General features: G+C 45.6%; 1 protein-coding gene across 1 annotated transcript; it reads left to right on the top strand.

Annotated features, from left to right (window-relative positions):
* Positions 1-359: 359 nt before the first annotated feature.
* On the top strand, positions 360-20,444 carry MTHFD2 (methylenetetrahydrofolate dehydrogenase (NADP+ dependent) 2, methenyltetrahydrofolate cyclohydrolase). Its single transcript, XM_040414401.1, has 8 exons — positions 360-516; positions 11,501-11,685; positions 14,226-14,348; positions 17,083-17,235; positions 17,327-17,434; positions 18,351-18,443; positions 18,544-18,669; positions 19,285-20,444. The coding sequence occupies exons 1-8, from the start codon at positions 437-439 to the stop codon at positions 19,425-19,427; spliced, it is 1,011 nt and encodes a 336-aa protein (XP_040270335.1). The 5' UTR covers positions 360-436; the 3' UTR covers positions 19,428-20,444.
* Positions 20,445-22,412: the final 1,968 nt, after the last annotated feature.

Here is a 22,412-nt window from a genome sequence, read left to right on the forward strand (position 1 = left end):
GGCGATCACGTATAGTGTTTGAGGGCCCCTCGGAGGGCGCTATTGTGTCGGAGGGGCAGTCATTGGGCATGACAGGCTTTGCGCAAGGGCTCCCCCAAACAAGGTGGGCGTGGTCATAAGACTGAAAGGCGGGGCTTGCACGTGCGTCCAGTTCCCCCATACACATGTGTATTTACAGTGCTCTATGGAAACTGTATTTAGACTGCTGTACACACGCCCCTCCGCCCGAGAATGACAAGCCGCCTAGCCAATCACCTCACCCAAACGTTATCGCCCAGCAATGGGCCGCGCCCCTAGCTGTAATCGTGGGCGTGAACCTCGCGAACATTCCGTGACGTCGGCAAGTCTATATCAAGGCGGCGTGACCGCGGTTCTTCCCCATTTAGCTTAGTAGCTGTTCATTCTGCGGACTCAAGGTCTTTCCGCTCAGGTCACCATGACAACCCTCAGCTCCCTGAGGTCCCTCTGCTGCGCAGCCAGAGCCCAGGTCCGGGCTTTTCACTGCACTCCCTCCCGGTAAGTACCGGAGGCTTGTGTGGGTGTCTGCAGACACTGGTGTATAGGATGGAGAGGGCACCTTCATGTGCCTGTAGGAAGATGGTCAGTGATGGAGAGGGCACCTTCCTGTGCACATAGTATATGTAATGTGTGGAGCTGTCAAGCAGTGCCAGTCATAGCTGTCAGTGACTTCGGCTGTCCACGTACACTGGTGCTGCGGGCGCTGTCACCGGGCACCGGACAGGCTGAGGACACGGAGCGTGCAGCGGAGGATGCAGGAAGTGCACGGCGGCTGATGAAATCTCCTCTACTGTTGCATCTGGCAGTTTGGCCCCGCCCCCTCCTTGTGCCCGCGCTGCCTGCTGACTGTGCTTCAGTGTATGAAAGTTCTATAGTGTGTATTGTATGTAGGGTGTATATATAGTAGTGTAGGATACAGAATATACATGCTCATATATAGTGTGTATTGTATGTAGGGTGTATAGTTCTGTGTGTATATAGTAGTGTAGGATACAGAATATACATGCTCATATATAGTGTGTATTGTATGTAGGGTGTATAGTTCTATATGTGTATATAGTAGTGTAGGATACAGAATATACATGCTCATATATAGTGTGTATTGTATGTAGGGTGTATAGTTCTATGTGTGTATATAGTAGTGTAGGATACAGAATATACATGCTCATATATAGTGTGTATTGTATGTAGGGTGTATAGTTCTATGTGTGTATGTAGTAGTGTAGGATACAGAATATACATGCTCATATATAGTGTGTCTTGTATGTAGGGTGTATAGTTCTATGTGTATATGTAGTAGATAGATGTAGGATACAGAATATACATGCTCATATATAGTGTGTATTGTATGTAGGGTGTATAGTTCTGTGTGTATATAGTAGTGTAGGATACAGAATATACATGCTCATATATAGTGTGTATTGTATGTAGGGTGTATAGTTCTATATGTGTATATAGTAGTGTAGGATACAGAATATACATGCTCATATATAGTGTGTATTGTATGTAGGGTGTATAGTTCTATGTGTGTATGTAGTAGTGTAGGATACAGAATATACATGCTCATATATAGTGTGTCTTGTATGTAGGGTGTATAGTTCTATGTGTATATGTAGTAGATAGATGTAGGATATAGAATATACATGCTCATATGTAGGGTGTATAGTTCTGTGTGTATATAGTAGTGTAGGATACAGAATATACATGCTCATATGTAGGGTGTATAGTTCTGTGTGTGTATATAGTAGTGTAGGATACAGAATATACATGCTCATATATAGTGTGTATTGTATGTAGGGTGTATAGTTCTATGTGTGTATATAGTAGTGTAGGATACAGAATATACATGCTCATATATAGTGTGTATTGTATGTAGGGTGTATAGTTCTATGTGTGTATATAGTAGTGTAGGATACAGAATATACATGCTCATATATAGTGTGTATTGTATGTAGGGTGTATAGTTCTATGTGTGTATATAGTAGTGTAGGATACAGAATATACATGCTCATATATAGTGTGTATTGTATGTAGGGTGTATAGTTCTATGTGTGTATATAGTAGTGTAGGATACAGAATATACATGCTCATAGTGTGTATTGTATGTAGGGTGTATAGTTCTATGTGTGTATGTAGTAGATAGATGTAGGATATAGAATATACATGCTCATATATAGTGTGTATTGTATGTAGGGTGTATAGTTCTATGTGTGTATATAGTAGTGTAGGATACAGAATATACATGCTCATATATAGTGTATTGTATGTAGGGTGTATAGTTCTATGTGTGTATATAGTAGATGTAGGATACAGAATATACATGCTCCTATATAGTGTGTATTGTATGTAGGGTGTATAGTTCTATTTGTGTATGTAGTAGATAGATGTAGGATATAGAATATACATGCTCATATGTAGGGTGTATAGTTCTGTGTGTGTATATAGTAGTGTAGGATACAGAATATACATGCTCATAGTGTGTATTGTATGTAGGGTGTATAGTTCTATATGTGTATATAGTAGATGTAGGATACAGAATATACATGCTCATATATAGTATGCAGCTATTTAACTCCGTAACCTCCTTACGAATATTACAGAAATGTATGCTGTATATAACATCCATACACGTATAATAGATCTACGTGTGTGTATATATAATGTATAGTGTGGATCTATATAGTATATATTTGTATCTAGGCTACATAGATCTATAATATACATCTATGCAGGATATATATGTAGTAATTGTGTGTGTGTGTAAATATATACTGATATCCTGAAATGCATCAGCCTTCTCCATTAGGTATATATAGTTCAGGGATCAGCAACCTCCGGCACTCCAGCTGTTGTGACACTACAACTCCCAGCATGCACACTTGCTCAGCTTTTCTCAGAACTTCTGGGAGTTGTAGTGTCACAACAGCTGGAGTGCCGGAGGTTGCTGATCCCTGATGTGGTGTTTCTTGCACACCCCTTGATAGATCTGTATATAGACACAGGTGGATACAAAGTATACACACACCATGGTAGCGGCTCCGCTATATACATGATATTACCGCTGTGGTGGGGGTGTACCTCACATGACCTAGGGGGGTGTTCACACGTGGCAGACTCCTTATATGGGAAGAGCCATGCAGGCTGCTCCTGCTGTCATAGCCACTGACACCATGATGAGAGTCATACCCCATAGGCAGGTTCACGTAGCCCCGGTGTCATGGCTTCTGTTCAGACCATGGCCACCGTTTCTCAGCCCCCTGCTCCGTACCTCACATGACCTAGGGGAGTGTTCACATGGAGTTTTATCTGCTCTTCAGAATTCCACTTGCTGTGTGCATTACGGAGGTGGACTGCCTGCGCTTTCTGTGCGCACCTTAGGCGTGGAGTGTGCGCCAAAATCCATGAAGGGAAAAACTCTGTGTGAACATAGCCAACCCCTCCAGGGGCGTAGCTAAAAGCTTATGGGCCCTGGTGCAAGAGTTCAGCTTGGGCCCCCGTCCCTCAGTGCTTGTTGGCAAGGGGCAGGGGAGCACATATCCTTCCTGCTGCCTGAGGCAAACATTGAAAGGGCCCCCCTCATGCCAAATTCTTAACCTAACCCCTTCCCTCCAGCCGGAGGTGTAACTTGACCAGCCTGCACTTTCTATAATGCCAGTGTCTTATGTGGCACAAGGGTCTTTGGGCCCCCTCAGGCTCCTGGGCCCGGTAGCGACTGCTACCTCTGCACCCCCTATATCTACCCTCCTGAACCCCTCAGAGCGACAGAACTACAGCTGTATTCACCTGCTACTACACGTTAGTCGCGTGTGCTCCTTTCTCATGGGACTTGTGTGTAATGCAGTCCTTTATCGATGGTCACGCCCCGTGTACTGCCGACAGTCTGCTGTGTTGTATGTCGTCAGTGTATGCTTAGTCATTGCAGTGGCACTGTACATAAAGCCCTGGCATACAATCCGACTGTAGCTGGAATGATCCGACTCCTGTCAGCCGCTCGTCTGTGTCCTCTTTGTACGGCAGCTGAGGGACAGAAGAGCTGCGCAGGGTTTTTCACGCCCCGAGGGGAGTATTGGTTGTGTAACCTCAGTTATATGGCTATATGGTGTTTAGTCTTCCAGGTGTGGTCTGTACAGATCTCCTTTCTGGACAAGGAGAAGATGAACAATGCCCGCTGCCGACATCCTGGCGAGGGATGAGGAGGATGGGTTAATGATTACACCAGAGACCTGCACACACAAGGCTCGGTGCTGCGGGAGCCATATAGTAATGCTGCTGGCCGTACACATGAGAGAAATGTCTGCCGGACCATCCAGGGTGTATGGAGGCCCTCTGACAGTGGGTGACGAGGATGCACAGTCCTTCTCAGAGATGAGCTGCCCTCACAGGAGTCTGGCAGCCATTGCCTCTTTCCCCCCCCTTCGGGCCACGTGTATGGTCTGCCAAGTGGGCATTTGTATTGGGGCGGGGGTCGGGAGAGGTTGTCTAAGCGCTATATACGGTAATCTGTGCAGCCGGTCTATGTAGGGGGTGTGAGGAAAGGCTGAATAGTCATGCCTGCTGTGGACATCTCCAGTTTACACCTCACACTTAGGCCTCATGCACACAACCGTATTTTGTTTCCATGTCCGTTCCGTTTTTTTTGCGGATATGATGCGGACCCATTCATTTCAATGGGTCCGCAAAAAATGCGGACAGCTCATCGTGTGCTGTCCGCATCAGTATGTCCGGAACGGTCCGCAAAAAAAATAGTGCATGTCCAATTTTTTTCTAGTTTGCGGACAAGGATAGGCATTATTACAATGGATCCGCAAAAAAAAAACGGATGCCATAACATCATCCGTTTTTTTTTTGCGGATTCGCAATTTGCGGACCGCAAAACACATACGGTCGTGTGCATGTAGCCTTCGGCCTCATGCACACGACCGTTGTGTGCATCCGCGTCCGTTCCGTCATTTTTCACAGTTTAGCGGAGGTCCCATTCATTTCTATGGAGCTGTGAAAAAAAACTGATAGTCCTTAGTTTTTTCTCCGCGTCCGTGTTCCATGATTCCAGTTCGTCAAATATAACCTGTCCTATTCTTGTCAGTGGAAAACGGAGGACGGACCCATTCAAGTCAATGGGTCCGCCAAAAAAAAATGATGCGCAACTGGTATGTCGTCCGTGTCCGTTTTTTTTCTACAAGACCTTGGTGCAATAAAATTACACAATTTTCATTAACCTTCCTCTTTTTTCCCGTCGGACAAAAAAAAAAGGAAGACACAAGGAAACACAACTGAAGCAAAATCGGACACGGACCACTGAAGCCAAATCACTGACAGTGAAAAAACACTGTCGTGTGCATGAGGCCTAACCAGAAGGTCCTCACAGGCTTTGTGACATCGAGGTGCCACATCTCATCCCAGGCCTCAGACCTGACTGAATTTGGTGATATTTTGCATAAAGGGATTATTCAGGCTACAGATATTGTTGACCTTGCCCCAGGGTAGATTGGTGGGGGTCTTACTCCCGCCACCCCCCAGCTGTTTCAGGCTGCCGTGGTGCTGGAGCCTAACTGTGTATGGAGCGGAAGCGGAAGGCCTCATACACCTTAGGCCTCATGCACACGACCGTTGTTTTGGTCCACATCCGATCCGTTGTTTTGGCAGCTCGGATGTGGACCCATTCACTTCAATGGGGCCGCAAAAGATGCGGACAGCACTCCGTGTGCTGTCCGCATCCGTGGCTCTGTTCCGCGGCCCCGCAAAAAAAATATAACATGTCCTTTTCTTGTCCGCGCTTTGCAGACAAGAATAGGCATTTATATTGCCGGCGCCCGTTCCGCAAATTGCGGAAAGCAACATGGGCGGCTTCCGTTTTTTGCGGATCCGCGGTTTGCGGGCTGCAAAAAACTTCACGGTCGTATGCATGAGGCCTTATAGTGTCTGGTGCCACAGCAGCCCAAAACAGTTGATTGGTAGAGGTGTCGGATCTTCACCAATCTCATACTGATGACCTGTCCTCATCGGTGGGGGTGTCGGATCTTCACCAATCTCATACTGATGACCTGTCCTCATCGGTGGGGTTGTCGGATCTTCACCAATCTCATACTGATGACCTGTCCTCATCGGTGGGGGTGTCGGATCTTCACCAATCTCATACTGATGACCTGTCCTCATCGGTGGGGGTGTCGGATCTTCACCAATCTCATACTGATGACCTGTCCTCATCGGTGGGGGTGTCGGATCTTCACCAATCTCATACTGATGACCTGTCCTCATCGGTGGGGGTGTCGGATCTTCACCAATCTCATACTGATGACCTGTCCTCATCGGTGGGGGTGTCGGATCTTCACCAATCTCATACTGATGACCTGTCCTCATCGGTGGGGGTGTCGGATCTTCACCAATCTCATACTGATGACCTGTCCTCATCGGTGGGGGTGTCGGATCTTCACCAATCTCATACTGATGACCTGTCCTCATCGGTGCGGGTGTCGGATCTTCACCAATCTCATACTGATGACCTGTCCTCATCGGTGGGGGTGTCGGATCTTCACCAATCTCATACTGATGACCTGTCCTCATCGGTGCGGGTGTCGGATCTTCACCAATCTCATACTGATGACCTGTCCAGAGGATTTTATGGGATTTGCATATAAAGCTGTCACACATAGGTAATTACTTTTTTTTTTTTTTTACTTTTTCGTTTTTAATGCAGTTTATTTGCACTAGTAGTTTTGGTGCTTTTTTTTTGCAGCTCCAGATGTTAGCTCAAAGTCTGTGGTAAATATGAAATTCAGGAGACTTTTTTTTTTTTTAATATGGGTGGTTTTGTTAGGTAGCATTTTTTTTTTCCTGGCTTTTCTAAAATGCAGCATGCTGGAGCTTGTGGTGTTTTTTTTCAGGTGATTTCATATCATTCACTATAGGGTGTATGTTCCTGATAGTTGACTCCTCACTACAGGAAGCGAGAGCTGCATTTACCCACAGCAATCGCCTCCGCCGCATGGGGATGAAGGATCATAACGGCCATCACTCGTCTCCATACAGATTCCTTTTTACTGGGTGGCACACTTACACAGGACGATCTGTGGCTGAGAAGCAATAATTTTGGAGTAATATTTCACCCTATGAACCGGTGTTTGCCCCTTCATCGGAGGCACCTTTACACAGGGCAGTTATCAGGAACAAGTGTTAATATGAATGTTCGATCCCGATAATCATCCCTTGTAAAGGGACCTTCATTTATGTGAACATCTGGCTCCCAGCGCAGGCGTCTCCAGTAGTAATTCCCATATTGTCTCTGACATGCAGCACGTGTAGGTTCTACCCTCCATACCATTCATCATTGCTGGGCACTGTGCAGTGAGCAGGGGTTCGGGAACGCCCTTCCTGCTGCTCCCTGTCACTATGGCTTCTGTTGTAGGCCTGGCTGCTGGTCAATATTTACATTGCTGCCTCCAGTCTAATGTTTGTGGACTGTGGAGGATTTAAAGTGAATCTCATCAGAAAATGACCCTTTGTTCAAATCACGTTTTACTTTAAAAAAAATGTAAAGAATTTTTGGTGATATTTAAAAAAAAAATTGTCAGTAGCTATTTAAACAAATTCCATAAAATGCTGCAGTTTTCGCACTGGCAACCACCCTAGTAATAAGCCCCACTTCTTGGTTTGTACAGATCACTTCTCTAATCATTACTGACAGCATTAGCATGACAGATATCACCCATGTATGTAGATAACACAGGATCCTCCAGTCATAATAGGTGATGGTCAAAGCTTAACTTCTCCCTCCTGACCTCTGCACAGGACACAGAGCATACCTCTAAAACGCTGCCCTAGAAGTTAATGTAACACATCTCTAAATGCTGTTAAACGGGTTATCCGGCATCTACAACAACCCCCCCCCCCCCCATGTGCCGGGCCCCTCTATGGGAATTTACTTACCCCGTTCCCTCCGGCTCTCCTGGTCCTCACACCGCTGCTACTGCTTCTCCCTATACACGGATGAAAACATCCGGTGTCGGGCGGGAGCAGCCAATGGCAGGCGGGGACGAGCCTCCCTAGTGTCACCACCCACAGTGCTAGGGAGGCACGTCCCTGCCTGCCATTGGCTGCTTTTCCCCTCCGACAACGGATGTTTTCATCCGTGTACAGGAAGAAGCAGCAGCGGCGGTGTGAGAGCTGCAGGGAGCAGGGTAAGTATATTCCCACAGGGGGCCCGGCACGTGGGGGGGTTGTTTTAGATACTAGTTAACCCCTTAACGCAGAACGCCGTGCATGTACGGCGGGGGATGCATTGCCAGAATGCATTCCGCCGTAAATGCACGGCAGGATGATCAGGCGGGCACCGGAGCGGTGCGCGCCCGATCACTGCAGGGGTCCGGCAGTCCCTGATAGCCGGGCCCCTGCTGTTTACTGTGGCATAGAAGTGGTTTGTGGCGGGTGGAGCAGCGCCTAGAGTCCCGCGCTGCTGTGGCGGGGACCCGATGCGTGACCAGGCAGCCCGATGCCGTGCAGAGGCTGCCCAATGCCCTGCACGGCATCGGACCTGCCTTCTACGGTTGCCAAGGAGATCCAGCCTCGGGCCCGGTCTCCTAGGCAACCTGTTCGTGTACTACTCACTGTAGATGTGTTGTAATGCATTGCAGAGGGGATCATACCCCCAAAAGTTGAAGTCCCAGAGTGTGACAGAAATAAAGTTTAAAAAAAAAAGTTAAGTGTTTTGAATAAAAAAATAAAGTTTCAAGTAAAAAAAAACAAAAAACGTCCCTTTCCCCTGATTTTATTGTAAAAAATAGAATAGAAACCCCCCCCCCGCATATATTAGGTATTGCCACGTCTAACGACAGGCTCTATAAATATACCACATGATCCACCCCGTCCCAAAAAATAAAAAAAATATGACTCGGACTATGGTGACACTAAAACATTATTTATTTATTTTTTGTTTCAAAAATGATATTCGTGTATAAAACGTAAATAAATAAAGTATACATATTCGGTATCACCGCGTCCGTATCAACCTTCTCTATAAAAATATCACATGATTTAACCCCTCAGGTGAACACTGCAAAAAAGCAATTTTGTCCCTTACATCACAAAGTGTAATAGCAAGCGATCAGTCATACCCCACAATAGTACCAATCAAACCGTCATCTCATACTGAAAAAAATGAGACCCTACCTAAGACACTCGCCCAAAAAAAAAAAAAACTATGGCTTTCAGAATATGGAGATACTAATAAATCCTTTTTTTTTTTTTTAATGCTTTATTATGTTAAACTAAAACAAACAACCAAAAAAGTAGTCATATTTTGTATTTTCGCGTCCGTAACAACCTGCTCTATAAAAATAGCTCATGATCTAACCTGTCAGATGAATGTTGTAAATAACAAAAAATAAACAGTGCCAAAACAGCAATTTTTTTTTTTGTTACCTTGCCTCACAAAGTGTAATATAGAGCAACCAAAAAACATCTGTGCCCTAAAATAGTACCAACAAAACTGCCACCTTATCCCGTAGTTTCCAAAATGGGGTCACCTTTTTGTAGTTTCTACTCTAGGGGTGCAACAGGGGGTCTTCAAATGTGACATGGCAAGTTAAAGAGGACCTTTCACCGATTCTTACCCTATGAACTAACTATACAGACATGTAGAGCGGCGCCCGGGGATCTCACTGCACTTACTATTATCCCCGGGCGCCGCTCCGTTCTCCTGATATGCCCTCCGGTATCTCCGCTCACATATTGTACTCGATCAGTGGCACATTCCCTTTAAAGAGGACCTGTTACCTCTTGACCCGGGAGGAGAGCTTACAGGTCCTCCATAAGGCTCTGTTAACAACTTGTATTTCCCATCACTTTTTTGATCTGAGACAGAAGCTGGTATAGCGAGCGGTGCACCCGGTACATGTATGTGCGGAGAGCACACGTGTGATTCATCCGGCCCTCCCGCAGCTGTAACCTTATCACTTCCTTCTAAATTTAGTTTGGTGTCTAGAAAGGGCTGGTGAAGAATTGGGGAGGTGACACTTGATAACTGAATGTGAACGGTGCTCCTAAATAGGTCCTAAATCTGCAGACTGATTCTAGGAACAGAATATCAGAGGGGCTTTATCCGGCATATGACGGACACTGCCCCGGCTCAGATGGATCCCATCCACCAAACTCCATTCTAGCCTGACTAAAACAGAAAACCAGAACAATCCTCCGCTTGTCCTTCTGGGACCATGTTAAATTTATACCGATTTAGGCCTAGTTCAGACGGCCACTAAATGCAGCCGCAAGTCCTGACGTAATTGGGGGTTGGTCTAACAGGGTCCTAGGTCCCTTTTGTACTGTTAGATCGGACCTTGTGACACTGCCCCCTGCCATCCTGACTACCATGTCCAAGTGGAGAATGAACAGAGAAGTGGCAGCATGTGTGCAACTTGCTTCCATGGGAGTCATGTCATTAGCTGAGCATGCCACCTCACCAGGCGAGACTGGCAGCCGGGGACCTCTATTCTGCATACAAGTGCAGGTCCCAGAAGTATCAGTCACACACATTAACATGGATCCCTCCGGGCACATAGTGATGAGCGGATCGGGCAGCCGCAGGCTCTCCATAACGGCTGTAGTCTGTAGAGCAGCCTGCCGTTCCGCAGACAACCTGACGTAACCAATTGCGTCTACAGCTAAAGGGGGCAGATATGCTAACATGAGGGGGTGGAATTTCTGCGTTATTCACAGGGGATGCTTTACTTTAAATGAACAGATCCTCGCCATTGTCCTTGTGTCTTCTTAACCCCTTATTGACCACCAATGCTCTTCTTTTTATGGGTGCGGTTAGAGCTTCTTGTTTTATAGTAACCTGTTTTTATGACACTGCAGCATATGTCCTACACGGCTGTCATCCTGTTTGGTGGTCTGGAAGCCTTAATCCTTCTCTAATGGCCAGATGCACATTTGGTTGCTGTGGTCAAGAGTGACTGCGGCAAACCCCTGTGACCTGGTGGATGAGTGCCCCTTTATTTTTACACCTCCTTTAGCTACTTGTGACTGTTACACCTGTTATAAATCGGTCCTAGAGAACGCATAGTCTCTGTCCCTGGGAAGGCAGCTATGGAGCCACGTCTTTTCAGCTGCTGTCCATTAGAGATACAAATGGTCATGAAAGGCTAAACCAGGATGGATCCTGTTAGTAACAAAACCAGAGAGGTGACAGGTGGCATTGTCTCTGGTTGTGAGCTGGAACTAGATTTCATGTTTTACCCTTTTGTGTGAGGTTATTAAATTCTACTAAGATTTTATTTTTAATTTTTTTGGGGGGGGGGGGGGGGGGTGTAACACAATTAATGGGTGCTGTGTGACTACCGAGTGCCCATAGGGTACCATGTGCAGACATTACCAGTCAGTGTTAAAGGCGTTCAGTCTTTTGGAGATGTTAGCGATAAATTACTTTTGCATACTTTGTCCTTCGCTCTGTATCGCTTTTTGACTTGGTTTTCTGCTTTTTCTTTTTAAGGAATGAGGCTGTGGTGATATCCGGGAGGAAGCTAGCCAGACAGATCCGCCAGGAGGCCCGGCAGGAGGTGGAGCAGTGGGTGGCCTCTGGTAACAAAAGGCCACATCTCAGCGTGCTCCTGGTTGGGAATAACCCTGCCAGTCATTCGTATGTGCTGAACAAGACCAGAGCGGCCGCTGATGTTGGTATGTATAATTCTTACTGATGCACAACCTAAATCTCGAATTTCATCCTGCAATGATTAGCGCAGAATTGTATGCCGCAGGGACCTCTGTCGTTTATGAGAATGAAGCCACCTCCATTGATTTGAGACCCCGCTAGTCACTGGAATGAAGGGGCGGACGCGCCTAGCGGAGCGAATGAAGGGGCGGACGCGCCTAGCGGAGCGAATGAAGGGGCGGACGCGCCTAGCGGAGCGAATGAAGGGGCGGACGCGCCTAGCGGAGCGAATGAAGGGGTGGTCGCGCCTAGCGGAGCGAATGAAGGGGCGGTCGCGCCTAGCGGAGTGCTGTGCCTTTTAGGCTCAGCTCATAGCACAGTGTATAGGCTGGTAGGAAGTTTCTGTCCCCACCTGTCCCAGAAGAGCCAAACAATGGGTTACTGCACTCATCTGATCACTTCTGCCCTTTGGTTCCAGTGATTAGTGTGGGGGAGGGGTCTCAGCCGCTGGACACCATCAGCCAGGTCAATATACTGTGCCATGCGTTAGGGATCGACCGATTATCGGTTTGGCCGATATTATCGGCCGATATTGAGGATTTTGAACGTTATCGGTATCTGCATCTATTTTGCCGATATACCGATAACGTATTGGGAACACAGATCGCGCTGCTCTCAGCGCGTTCTGTGTTCCCTCCGCAGCACAGGGGAGAAGGAAGCAGTGTCTCCTCCCCCTGTGCTGCCGCTGCCGCCAATGACAGGAGAGAAGACAAGAGGAGGGGAGGGGCTGTGGCAGCTGCGCCACCAATGAAGAGGAGTCTTTCATTCATTCACATACAGGAGGTGGGAGCTGGCTGCAGAATCACATAGCCGGCTCCCGACCTCTATGAACGGCAGCTGCGGTCCGCGGTAGTTAACTCCTCAGGTGCTGCGGATCGCAGCTACAGTTCATAGAGGTCGGGAGCCGGCTATGTGATTCTGCAGCCAGCTCCCGCCTCCTGTATATGAATGATTGAGAGACTTATCTTCATTGGTGGCGCAGTGCGCCCCCCCCCCCAAGCCCCCCAGTATTAATCATTGGTGGCGCAGTGCGCCCCCACCCCAATCCCGGCCAATAGTAAAAACATTGGTGGCGCAGTGCGCCCCCCCCCCCCCCCCCCCACCCAGTATTACTCATTGGTGGCAGTGGCCACAGGATCCCCTCTCCCCTGCTCCTCCGATCGGAGCCCCAGCAGTGTAAGCCTGGGGCTCCGATCGGTTACCATGGCAGCCAGGACGCTATTGAAGCCCTGGCTGCCATGTTCAGCTCCCTGCTGCTGTGTGCACAGAGCAGCAGGGACAGTGTGAGATCCTATTCACCCTGATAGATCTCTATCAGGGTGAATAGGACAAGGGTTCTAGTCCCTAAGGGGGCTAAAAGTTAGTAAAAAAACCCCACAAAAATATTAAGTATAAATGAAAAAGATTTATGAAAAAATACACATTAACAATAAACAAAAAAATACACATTAACAATAAACATTAATTTTCAGCAGATTTGTGTAGGAAATTTTTTTTTTCTCAAAAATGAAAATTCCCAGAATATCGGTATAAATTATCGGCTATCGGCCTGAAAGTTCACAAATTATCGGTATCGGCCCTAAAAAATCAATATCGGTCGATCCCTACCATGCGTTGTTTTAAGGATGAGAACACTGACACTGAACACAAGTCATATGAGGGCAGTAGGGCACATTGACATGTCAAATCTTGCCAGCTTAAAACTGGCAGGATTGCTTGGGCGCTGGCACCCTGGATATGTAATTAGAATAATTATCAGGCACAAACGTTCATCCAAACATTCGTTCCCAATAATTGTCCTGTGTAAAGGTGTCGCCAATCGCTGAAAAAATGAGAAAATACATGTTTGATGGGTGATCGCAACTTCAGACCCAAAAGCATTGTCTGCCAGTAGCCCATTGGTTGCCCTTTGCAAAGAGGAATGTTCTGCCTGCAAACAATTAATACGTATGGAAATGAATGATTGCAGTAGTGATCGTTTGTCCCCAGAGGGGACGATTGCTATGTGTAAATGCGGCTCTCCTGCACTGGACTGATTGGGCAGTCATCAGGGACTAATGGTTTGTTCCCTATCATTGTCCATGTAAAAGAGCCCTAAGGCTGGGTTCACACTTGAGCGTTTTACAGCGCGTTCAAACGCGCTGTAAAACGCTCAACACATGAAAACCAATGCTTGCCTATGGCCCTGGTTCTCACTTGAGCGTTTTACAGCGCGTTTGAACGCGCTGAAAAACGCCCTACGCTCAAACAAGTTCTTGAGATTCTTTGGGGCGTTCTGACGCGCGTTTGTGGCCATAGGACACTGCAGTCAATCACACAAACGCGCGTCAAACGCGCGTTTACTATTGTCAAAAACGCGCGTTAAACGCGCATATCAAATACGCTCAGGTCTGAACCCAGCCTAAGTCTTTTCTTACCCAGCTGGACAGCAGTTTTTTAAAGGTTTTCTTTTTAGTATTACTTTTATATATTTTTAACTTACAGTTCTGAATATTTCTCTTCTTAGGAATCAGCAGTGAGACCATTCTCAAGCCCTCATCCATCTCGCAGGACGAACTATTGGATTTGATCGGCAAACTGAACAACGACCACAATGTGGATGGTCTTCTGGTGCAGCTTCCTCTGCCAGGTACGTGCTGCTCACACACGCTCATTTGGACTCAACAAAGTCCTTCTCATCTCCTTAATGGGGTGACAAGCTTTTACCATCATAGGAGTCACTGCTCAGATCAGGGACACTTTAGTAGTTGATGGGCTATAACTAAAGCCCCATGATTTTTTTCTAGTGCTATGTAAGAAATAATCACCTGACAAGCCCCTGCATCAAGTGCAGACTCTAAGCCGGCATTTAAAGGGGTTCTCCGGGAATTAAGAAAATGAAAATACTTAAATATTACTTCATTATAAATATATTCCCAAATACCTTTCATTAGTTATAATGGCTTGTTTTGTCCGAGGAGCAATCATTAGGAGAAATAAAATGTCCGCCATTCTACTAGTCCACACAAAACCTGTCCTAATTACACAGGAGGACAAGTTAAAGAGCTGCGCCATCTTCCTCTCTTACTTGTCAGGGATTATGATCCTGAATACAGTTTAATATGATCTTCAGATGAATTTCTGTAGGAATAGAGTTCATTGGGAGACATGAAGTACAGAGAGGATAGCGGGGGTGTAGATAATGAGCAGCAGCTCTTTTATGCAGTCTCCTTTACTACAGCCCCACATTACCAGTCCTGTCCGTCCTCTCTATTTCATGTCTCCTCATGGACTCAATTCCTACAGAGATTCAGCTGAAGATCTTATTTGTATTAAGGATCATAATCCCTGACAAGTAGAGCAGCGAGGAGGATGATGCAGCTATTTACCTCAGTGTTGTAAAGTACCTTGTCCTCCTGTCCTGTGTTATTAGGACAGGTTTTCTGTGTACTAATAGGACGGTGGCCATTTTTTTTCCTCTGATTGCTCCCTAGACAAAATGAACCATTATAGCTAATGAAATGTATTTGGGAATATATTTATACTGAAGTAATATTTAAAAAGGTTCTACAGTTTTTTAACTGATCTATCCTCTGGATAGATCATCCGCATCTGACCGGTGGGGGTCCGACACCTGGGACCCCCGCCAATCAGCTGTTTGAGAAGGCAGTGGCGCTTTAGCAGCGCCGCGGCTTTCTCACTGTTTACCGCTGGCCCAGTGACGTCACGACCAGTATCAACTGGCCTGGGCGCGGCTAAGCTCCGTTCACTTGACACCCAGGACCCCCGCCGGCCAGAGGCTGATCTATCCAGAGGATAGATCATCAGTTAAAACAAACTGCAGAACCCCTTTAAGTATTTTCAGATTCTTAACTCCTGGAGAACCCCTTTTAAAAGAGTACTTTTAACCTCTCCTGACATGCCAACCACGTGCACCCTGCTGCACTAACAGGTCTGGAGCATCTATTCTTATGACTATATACTGTGCTGTTCCTTTTTTCTTCCTGCTAGAAGTTATGAATGAATTGCTAGCAGTTTGCAATGAAGGTCCAGATGGGTGTTACCAGCTGTGGGTGTGTGCCCGCACAGTCTGATACTAGCAGCACTTATTTGATAGTGACAGACTGTGCAGGGACACACAAACTGGTAACACCTATCTGGACCTTTATTGCAAACTGTGGTCAATGCAATCCCTTTTAGAAGGAATAATAAAGGGTATAGCACAGCCTAGAGTCATAGGAATAGATGCTCCAGACTTGTTATGCAAGTAGTTTCTAAGAGACCTGTCAGGAGAGGTTAGAGGTCCTGTTTAAGAGGAATATTTATGTACGGCAGCTGTCACTGGGGGGAATTCATCTAATAGAGCAGATAGGGTCTTGTTTTGTGCCCACAGTATAGCATAGATGTGATTTGTCTCTTAATTGAGCTCTTTTCACACAGGTTTTCTTTTACATTAGGTTTCCATTGCTATTTGACTATAAGAACAGCATAGCATTCTGCTCTATTCTGTCTAGTACAATAAAAATGCCTGATGGACCTTATGTGAACAGAGCCTTAAAATACAATACAGATTGGCTTGTATTCCAGTTATGTAATGTGAGAAGACTCTCTGGCTGAGTCCTTTCGCTGCCAAGTTGTATGTAATGTGTAAGCTGTATTATATCATTGCTATGTCACAGTGCACCCCGGGAGGGGCGTGTGAGTGACCTTGCAGATATTGGCAGCTAGTTTGGAAAGTGGCTTGTCATATTAGATTACGGTAGCTTTTAGAGGGCACGCCCGAGAGACTCACACATGGAGATATTGGATGTGTGTGTGTGTATATACATATATATATACATACACACAAAAACGCAGTGGGGGGAATTTATCACGAGGGGAATATTTCAAGTCCGTTTTGCTTCAGCCTGCGTTGCCGTACTTTGTCACATTTATCAGATGGCTCATGTTTGCTAAATTTGTCTCTTCCTTAAACCTAACACTTGTCTAGAAAAGCTGCTCCAGTATTCCTACTCCACCCTCCTCCTGGAGGGAGATTGTTTTTCTGCAAATTTTCGCAAAAAAGGCGCAATCTGTAGCAAAATCTGCATGCGTTACATGTGGATTTGTCATTGGTTTTGCTGTGGATTTTACCCTCTGCGTTGTCTAGTGTGACATCCTTGGTGGAGTTGTTGCCATGCTGTAGATGTAAGATCCGTACTGCAGGTCAATTTCTGGTATATTTCCACGGCATTTGGACAAGGTGTTATAAATCATATCTACTTTGCTGGTACTGTAGTCTACTGTCCAGTTGGAAACTGCACAGGGTATCTTGCCCCGTGTGAACATAAAAAACCGTTTCAGACTGGTATACTGGAATGTGTGACCAATTTTTTTAATAACAGAACACATTGATGAGCGGGAAGTGTGCAACGCAGTTATCCCAGATAAAGACGTTGATGGCTTCCATGTGGTGAATGTCGGAAGAATGTGCCTTGACCAGTACTCCATGTTACCAGCCACACCCTGGGGTGTATGGGAGATCATCAAGAGAACAGGCAAGTTCCCTTCCCAGAGACATGCTAATTTCCTTCAGTCAGCTGTGATCCTAGAATGCGTCCGTCTGACTGGTCTTATTTGTCTCTACAGGAATCCCCACCCTGGGCAAAAACGTAGTGGTGGCCGGAAGATCCAAGAATGTAGGAATGCCCATTGCTATGCTGCTGCACACAGATGGCAGGCACGAGCGCCCTGGAGGTCAGTGCTTCTCCATTGCTTGCCAACAGTGTCCCGTGCAAGGTTTAAAGGGGTATTGCGGGTGTAATACGTTATCCCCTATGAATAAGATAGGGGATAACTGTTAGATCGGTGGGCATCCAAGCAGTCGGAACCCGTCGGTTGGTCACAGAACCCCTGCAATGAATGGAGTTGTAGGTCAGGCATGTGCAAGCAGATGGACTCCCACCAATGAAATGGTTATCCCTTATCATCTGGTCTGGGAATACAGTGGTACCTTGAGTTACAATGGCCTCAGGATACAATATTTTCAGCATACAGTGGTCATTCCTGGGTCATCGTAACTTGAAACCAGACTGGACTTACAATGCCTCAGACACTGATGATCTCTGGTTTTTATGATGGACTGGAAGATCCAACCAATCAACATGGCCATTTTACTGGTAAATCACCTGTATTGGCTGCATAATAGCGCCTCTCTACAGTACAGTGGTGGTATTGCATGTTCTGTACTGCTCTTCACCTGTGCCAGGATGAGCTACTCTTTTGGACACGAGGGGAGGGCACCTACATATTATTTTTCTGGTGCTCTATGTACTGTACAGACCCCTGAAGAAGCTCCTGTCCGCTACATTGAAAGCTTCCAGAAGATCTTACTGACTTATGTCAGGACTTGCTTTATCTTTAGTAGTTTGCTACTTTTCTTTAATCTCAATTTTCTTATTTTAGTATGACATTTTAGGTCTTTGGAAACAATTACAGTTATTCCGTAGAGTTTATGGTCTCAAGTTACAATGGTTGTCCCATCTTGAGGGGCCACTGTAACTTGTTACAACCGGAATACCCCTTTAATGCCCAGGTTTTTAATAGGGTAGTAACATTGTCAATGCTTAGAATATGTTTCCCAGAGGGAGAATAATGGTTTCTTATGTTGCAGGTGATGCCACAGTTACCATCTCCCACCGCTACACCCCCAAGGAACAACTGAAGATGCACACGAAGATTGCTGATATTGTAGTTGCGGCTGCAGGTGAGTGGATTCTGCGGCATGTAATGTGGATCCTACTGCCTTGCAAGCGGATGTGATTATGGTTATAATAAATGACAACCTTCCTCCTTTTTCTGTCTAGGAATCCCCAATCTCATTACAGCTGACATGATTAAAGAAGGAGCTGCTGTCATAGATGTTGGAATCAACAGAGTGGAGGACCCTGTCACCGGGAAAGCAAAACTTGTGGGAGACGTGGACTTTGAAGGTAAATTCCAGTCACCATATGGTTATCTATAAAGCTGAATAATATGGGATGTGCACAAACTGGTTAGTATATATTTACTTCCCCGATGGTCTGCTTTGTTTGGGGCAATAAACCAGGACATGTGCAAAATTACTAAAAAGTGTCTGGTCACTTAGACTGAAACACCATTAAACATTAAAGGTGGTTTCTGGGGGGGGGGGGGGGGGGGGGGAGTTATTAAAAAAAAAAAACATCCAGAAAGGGCTAAACATAAAAAAATTACCCTCACCGATCTGCTGCTGTTCCGACAGACGCTGCTTAGGTCCCTGCTGCTCTTCACTTCCAGGTCCTAGCTTGACACAGGAAGTGGCTTGGAATACCCAGTGAGCCAATCGCTGACCCCAGCAGTGACCCACCTCATTCACTGATTGGCTGAGCAAGCATTTCAAGCAACTACCTGTGTCCAGCTAGCATGCCCTGGAGTGTTTACCTGTCCAGTTTCATTTGCGTAGGGCAGTGTTTCTGAAGCATACGCTGAGCATTCATCACGGTGACCTTGGGTTGACGGTGTATGTGTGTGTATGTGTGTGTATATATATAATATATAAATTTTATTTATTTATTTTCTCTTCCTAGAAGTCAGAAAGAAGGCAAGTTACATCACTCCCGTCCCTGGAGGAGTCGGTCCCATGACTGTTGCTATGCTGATGAAGAACACCATTATTGCTGCAAAGAAGATGCTGAAACCCACAGAACAGCTGCAGGCGGTCGCCATGTAACACATGCTCTGTCCAAGAACTGTCTTTACATTCCAAACCCACACCCATGAACAGGCCGATGATCAAATGCAATATTTGTATTTTATTATAGAGAAGTTATTTATTGGAAGCGGAGTTCTTGCTCCTGCAGAGCAAAGAGAGCGGCGGCTCCCGGGGGACCGTTCTCCGCAATAAATGCAGACTTCTCATGTGTGCTGTTACAGGTGGCTGTTACTAGTTACTGTTACAAGTGCATGCTAAAGCCAAAGGTACAGACCCTGCCGTCCATCTAGGATGTTAGAAGGCAGGGTCGGACACTGAGATCTCCAGTGCTGGGAGGCCATAGCACAGCCTGCCACTACTGACCAGTCTCCCTTTAGTCAGTAGCGTCCATGGAGGATACTTTTGTTATTGAACAAGATTTTTTTTTTATTTTTATTTTTTTTATCGCTCTTGACAAGTCATCCTTATTATCCTTTTAATATTTAATGATAATTTTTTTTTAATTGACAGTTTTTCTGGTAGTTTCCGCTTATTTAAGCCGTGGATGGTGTAGTGTCCAGTTTGGGTACATGTGGATGGGGTTTAAGCTCATAGCACGTCAGTCAGGCCTCAGCTTGACGACCGGATTTGGGTGAATTGGCTAATCGGCGCAAGCAAGACTTGACTTTGGTCTGTATACCCCCAGGTACCCAGCTGTACACTATAGCGGGCTGTAAGGTTTTATTTAAAAAAAAAAAACATCCGCTCATACATCTTTTTACAAGTCTTTATGGATTGACTGTGATTATGAATGGAGCGTGTTAGGCCAGTCTGCAGCTGATACATGAACGCAGTGGAGGTAGCAATTGGGAATTGAATACAGATTTAGATGGGAATTGTAATTTGTGTTAGGCTGCCTGTGTGTGATGCGGATCATCGCTAATTCATCATGCGCAGGCGGCCTCATGCAGAATATGTACCTGCTATATAATTTTACCACCATGTGAGTGAAATGTAGGTGCTATTGTGACATGAATTAAAATTCTGAATTCCCAATCCTTGTGTCTTTAATCCAAACCCCCCATTGAATTTTGGGAAAGTCTGCAACAAATGTGACATGAGGTGGATTTTAAAATGTGCATGAACACTTTCCACAAAATTTAGTAAAATCTCATCCACTTGCCCAGTACTGTATATATTATAATGCACATTTTACCGGTGTAAAACTGCATCAATTTCATCCTGTGTGAATTGACCTTAAAATGTATGGAATGCTACTTCACTGCGGTGACAAACCGCCAAAGTGATAACTGTTAATATGCCCTTAAAGGGAATGGTTCTCCATGAAGGTGCTTCAAACATGGCCCTACAGAATAGCCCCTGCACATTGTCATGCCGCTACAGGTAGAGGGCCTGGCTATCAGATTAAAGGGCACTCAGTAGAAAAGGCCCCAAACTTTTTCCAGATTTTTTTTTTTTTTATTAATCTGCCTATACACTGCCCTATGCCTACAGAAGAGGCGGCAGCAGTGCCACAGGTTCTGTAGTTTCTATTGGTGCCATGGATCTTAGCATAGCCCAGATTGGAACAGTTGTCCTATATACTTTGTTGTCTTCCCCTGGAACTGGTGATGCTATAGCGGTAATGTGTAGTATAAAATCAACAACAAACACCCAATCAAAATAACAGACGCAAATATATTAATAAAATATATATCTAAATTCCTACCTGATCAAAATAATTTTAAATATATTTTTTACAAACACTAAAAGCTAAAATTGCTGCAACAAGAAGCAAAATTCACTGTAATAGCATAAAAAAAGTTAATACACATCTAACTGCCATGAGTGGAGAATCACAAGTGTCTGGTAAGCAAGCCAAAAATATACCTATGGCATTAGTGGCGTTGTCTGGGATTTTCAAAAACGCAGCCAAGGCTAATTTCTCACGGGAGATGTTCCTGCCCAGATGCAATTGATTTTTACAACGGTCAGAATCCAGACTTAACCCTGAGGGGAAGACATCAGTTTGTCAGACGCGTTTTGCATCAATGGTGTGAAAGAGGCCTATTATACCTGTTCAGTCCTGCAATGGGGACGTCATGTACGTAATGATTGTGATGTCATCACTGCAGGAGCAGCGGATTGAACAGGTCAATATGGGAATATTCCCATGGGATGTAATTTCTGTGGGAAAGATGAGAATGAATCACATGTGGATTTCCCTTGGTTTTCATCCTATACATTGTAAAGTGTGACAACCACAACTAGTGTTGAGCGAAGCGAGCTTAGGATGCTTCATCCAAAGTCTCTTCGTTCAAAACTTCGGGATAATATTGTACGGAGATCCGGCTCTGATGAGCTGAAGTAAGTTATTCATGAAGTCGCACGTGACTTTGTTGAATAACTTCAGTAGTGGATTTTTAAAGTGGAAAACTACTTTAAAACTTGAAACCAAAGCAGAGTTCGGTTTCCAGTTTTAAGTCAACTACGGAGGTTATTTAACGAAGTCACACGCGACTTCGCAAATAGCTAACTTCTGCTCATCGGAGCCCAGATGGATCTCCGTACAGCATTAATCCGAAGTTTTGAACGAAGCGACTTCGGATGAAGAATCCGGAGCTCACTTCACTCAACAATAGCCACAAAACGACACTGGATTTTAAATCTGCGCCACAGATGAATTTGTGTCGTTCTGTGGATGAGATTTAATAAAATGGCATCTACTTTGATGCTGCTGGTAAACTGGGTTTTCCCCGACGTCGCCACAACTCCACTTACAAGAGGAGGGTGCCTTGCCTCTAGGACAGGTTACAACGCAGAAGCACAAGATTTAAAAGGCCGCCTTTACCTATTCAATTGTTTCCTGTCCTCGGGCATGCGCGGAAGCCTCTCCTGGAGTGCCAGGAACATCATCTTATCGCCCAGCCTTATTCCTCAGAGCCACTATGAATATAGCGGTGGCGCATTATTCCCTACGACGTGGGAGGGCTGGAGCAGGGAATGAGTACCCCGGGGACGCAT

Source organism: Bufo bufo, chromosome 1 (assembly GCF_905171765.1).
Source record: "Bufo bufo chromosome 1, aBufBuf1.1, whole genome shotgun sequence".
Taxonomy (NCBI): Eukaryota; Metazoa; Chordata; class Amphibia; order Anura; family Bufonidae; genus Bufo; species Bufo bufo.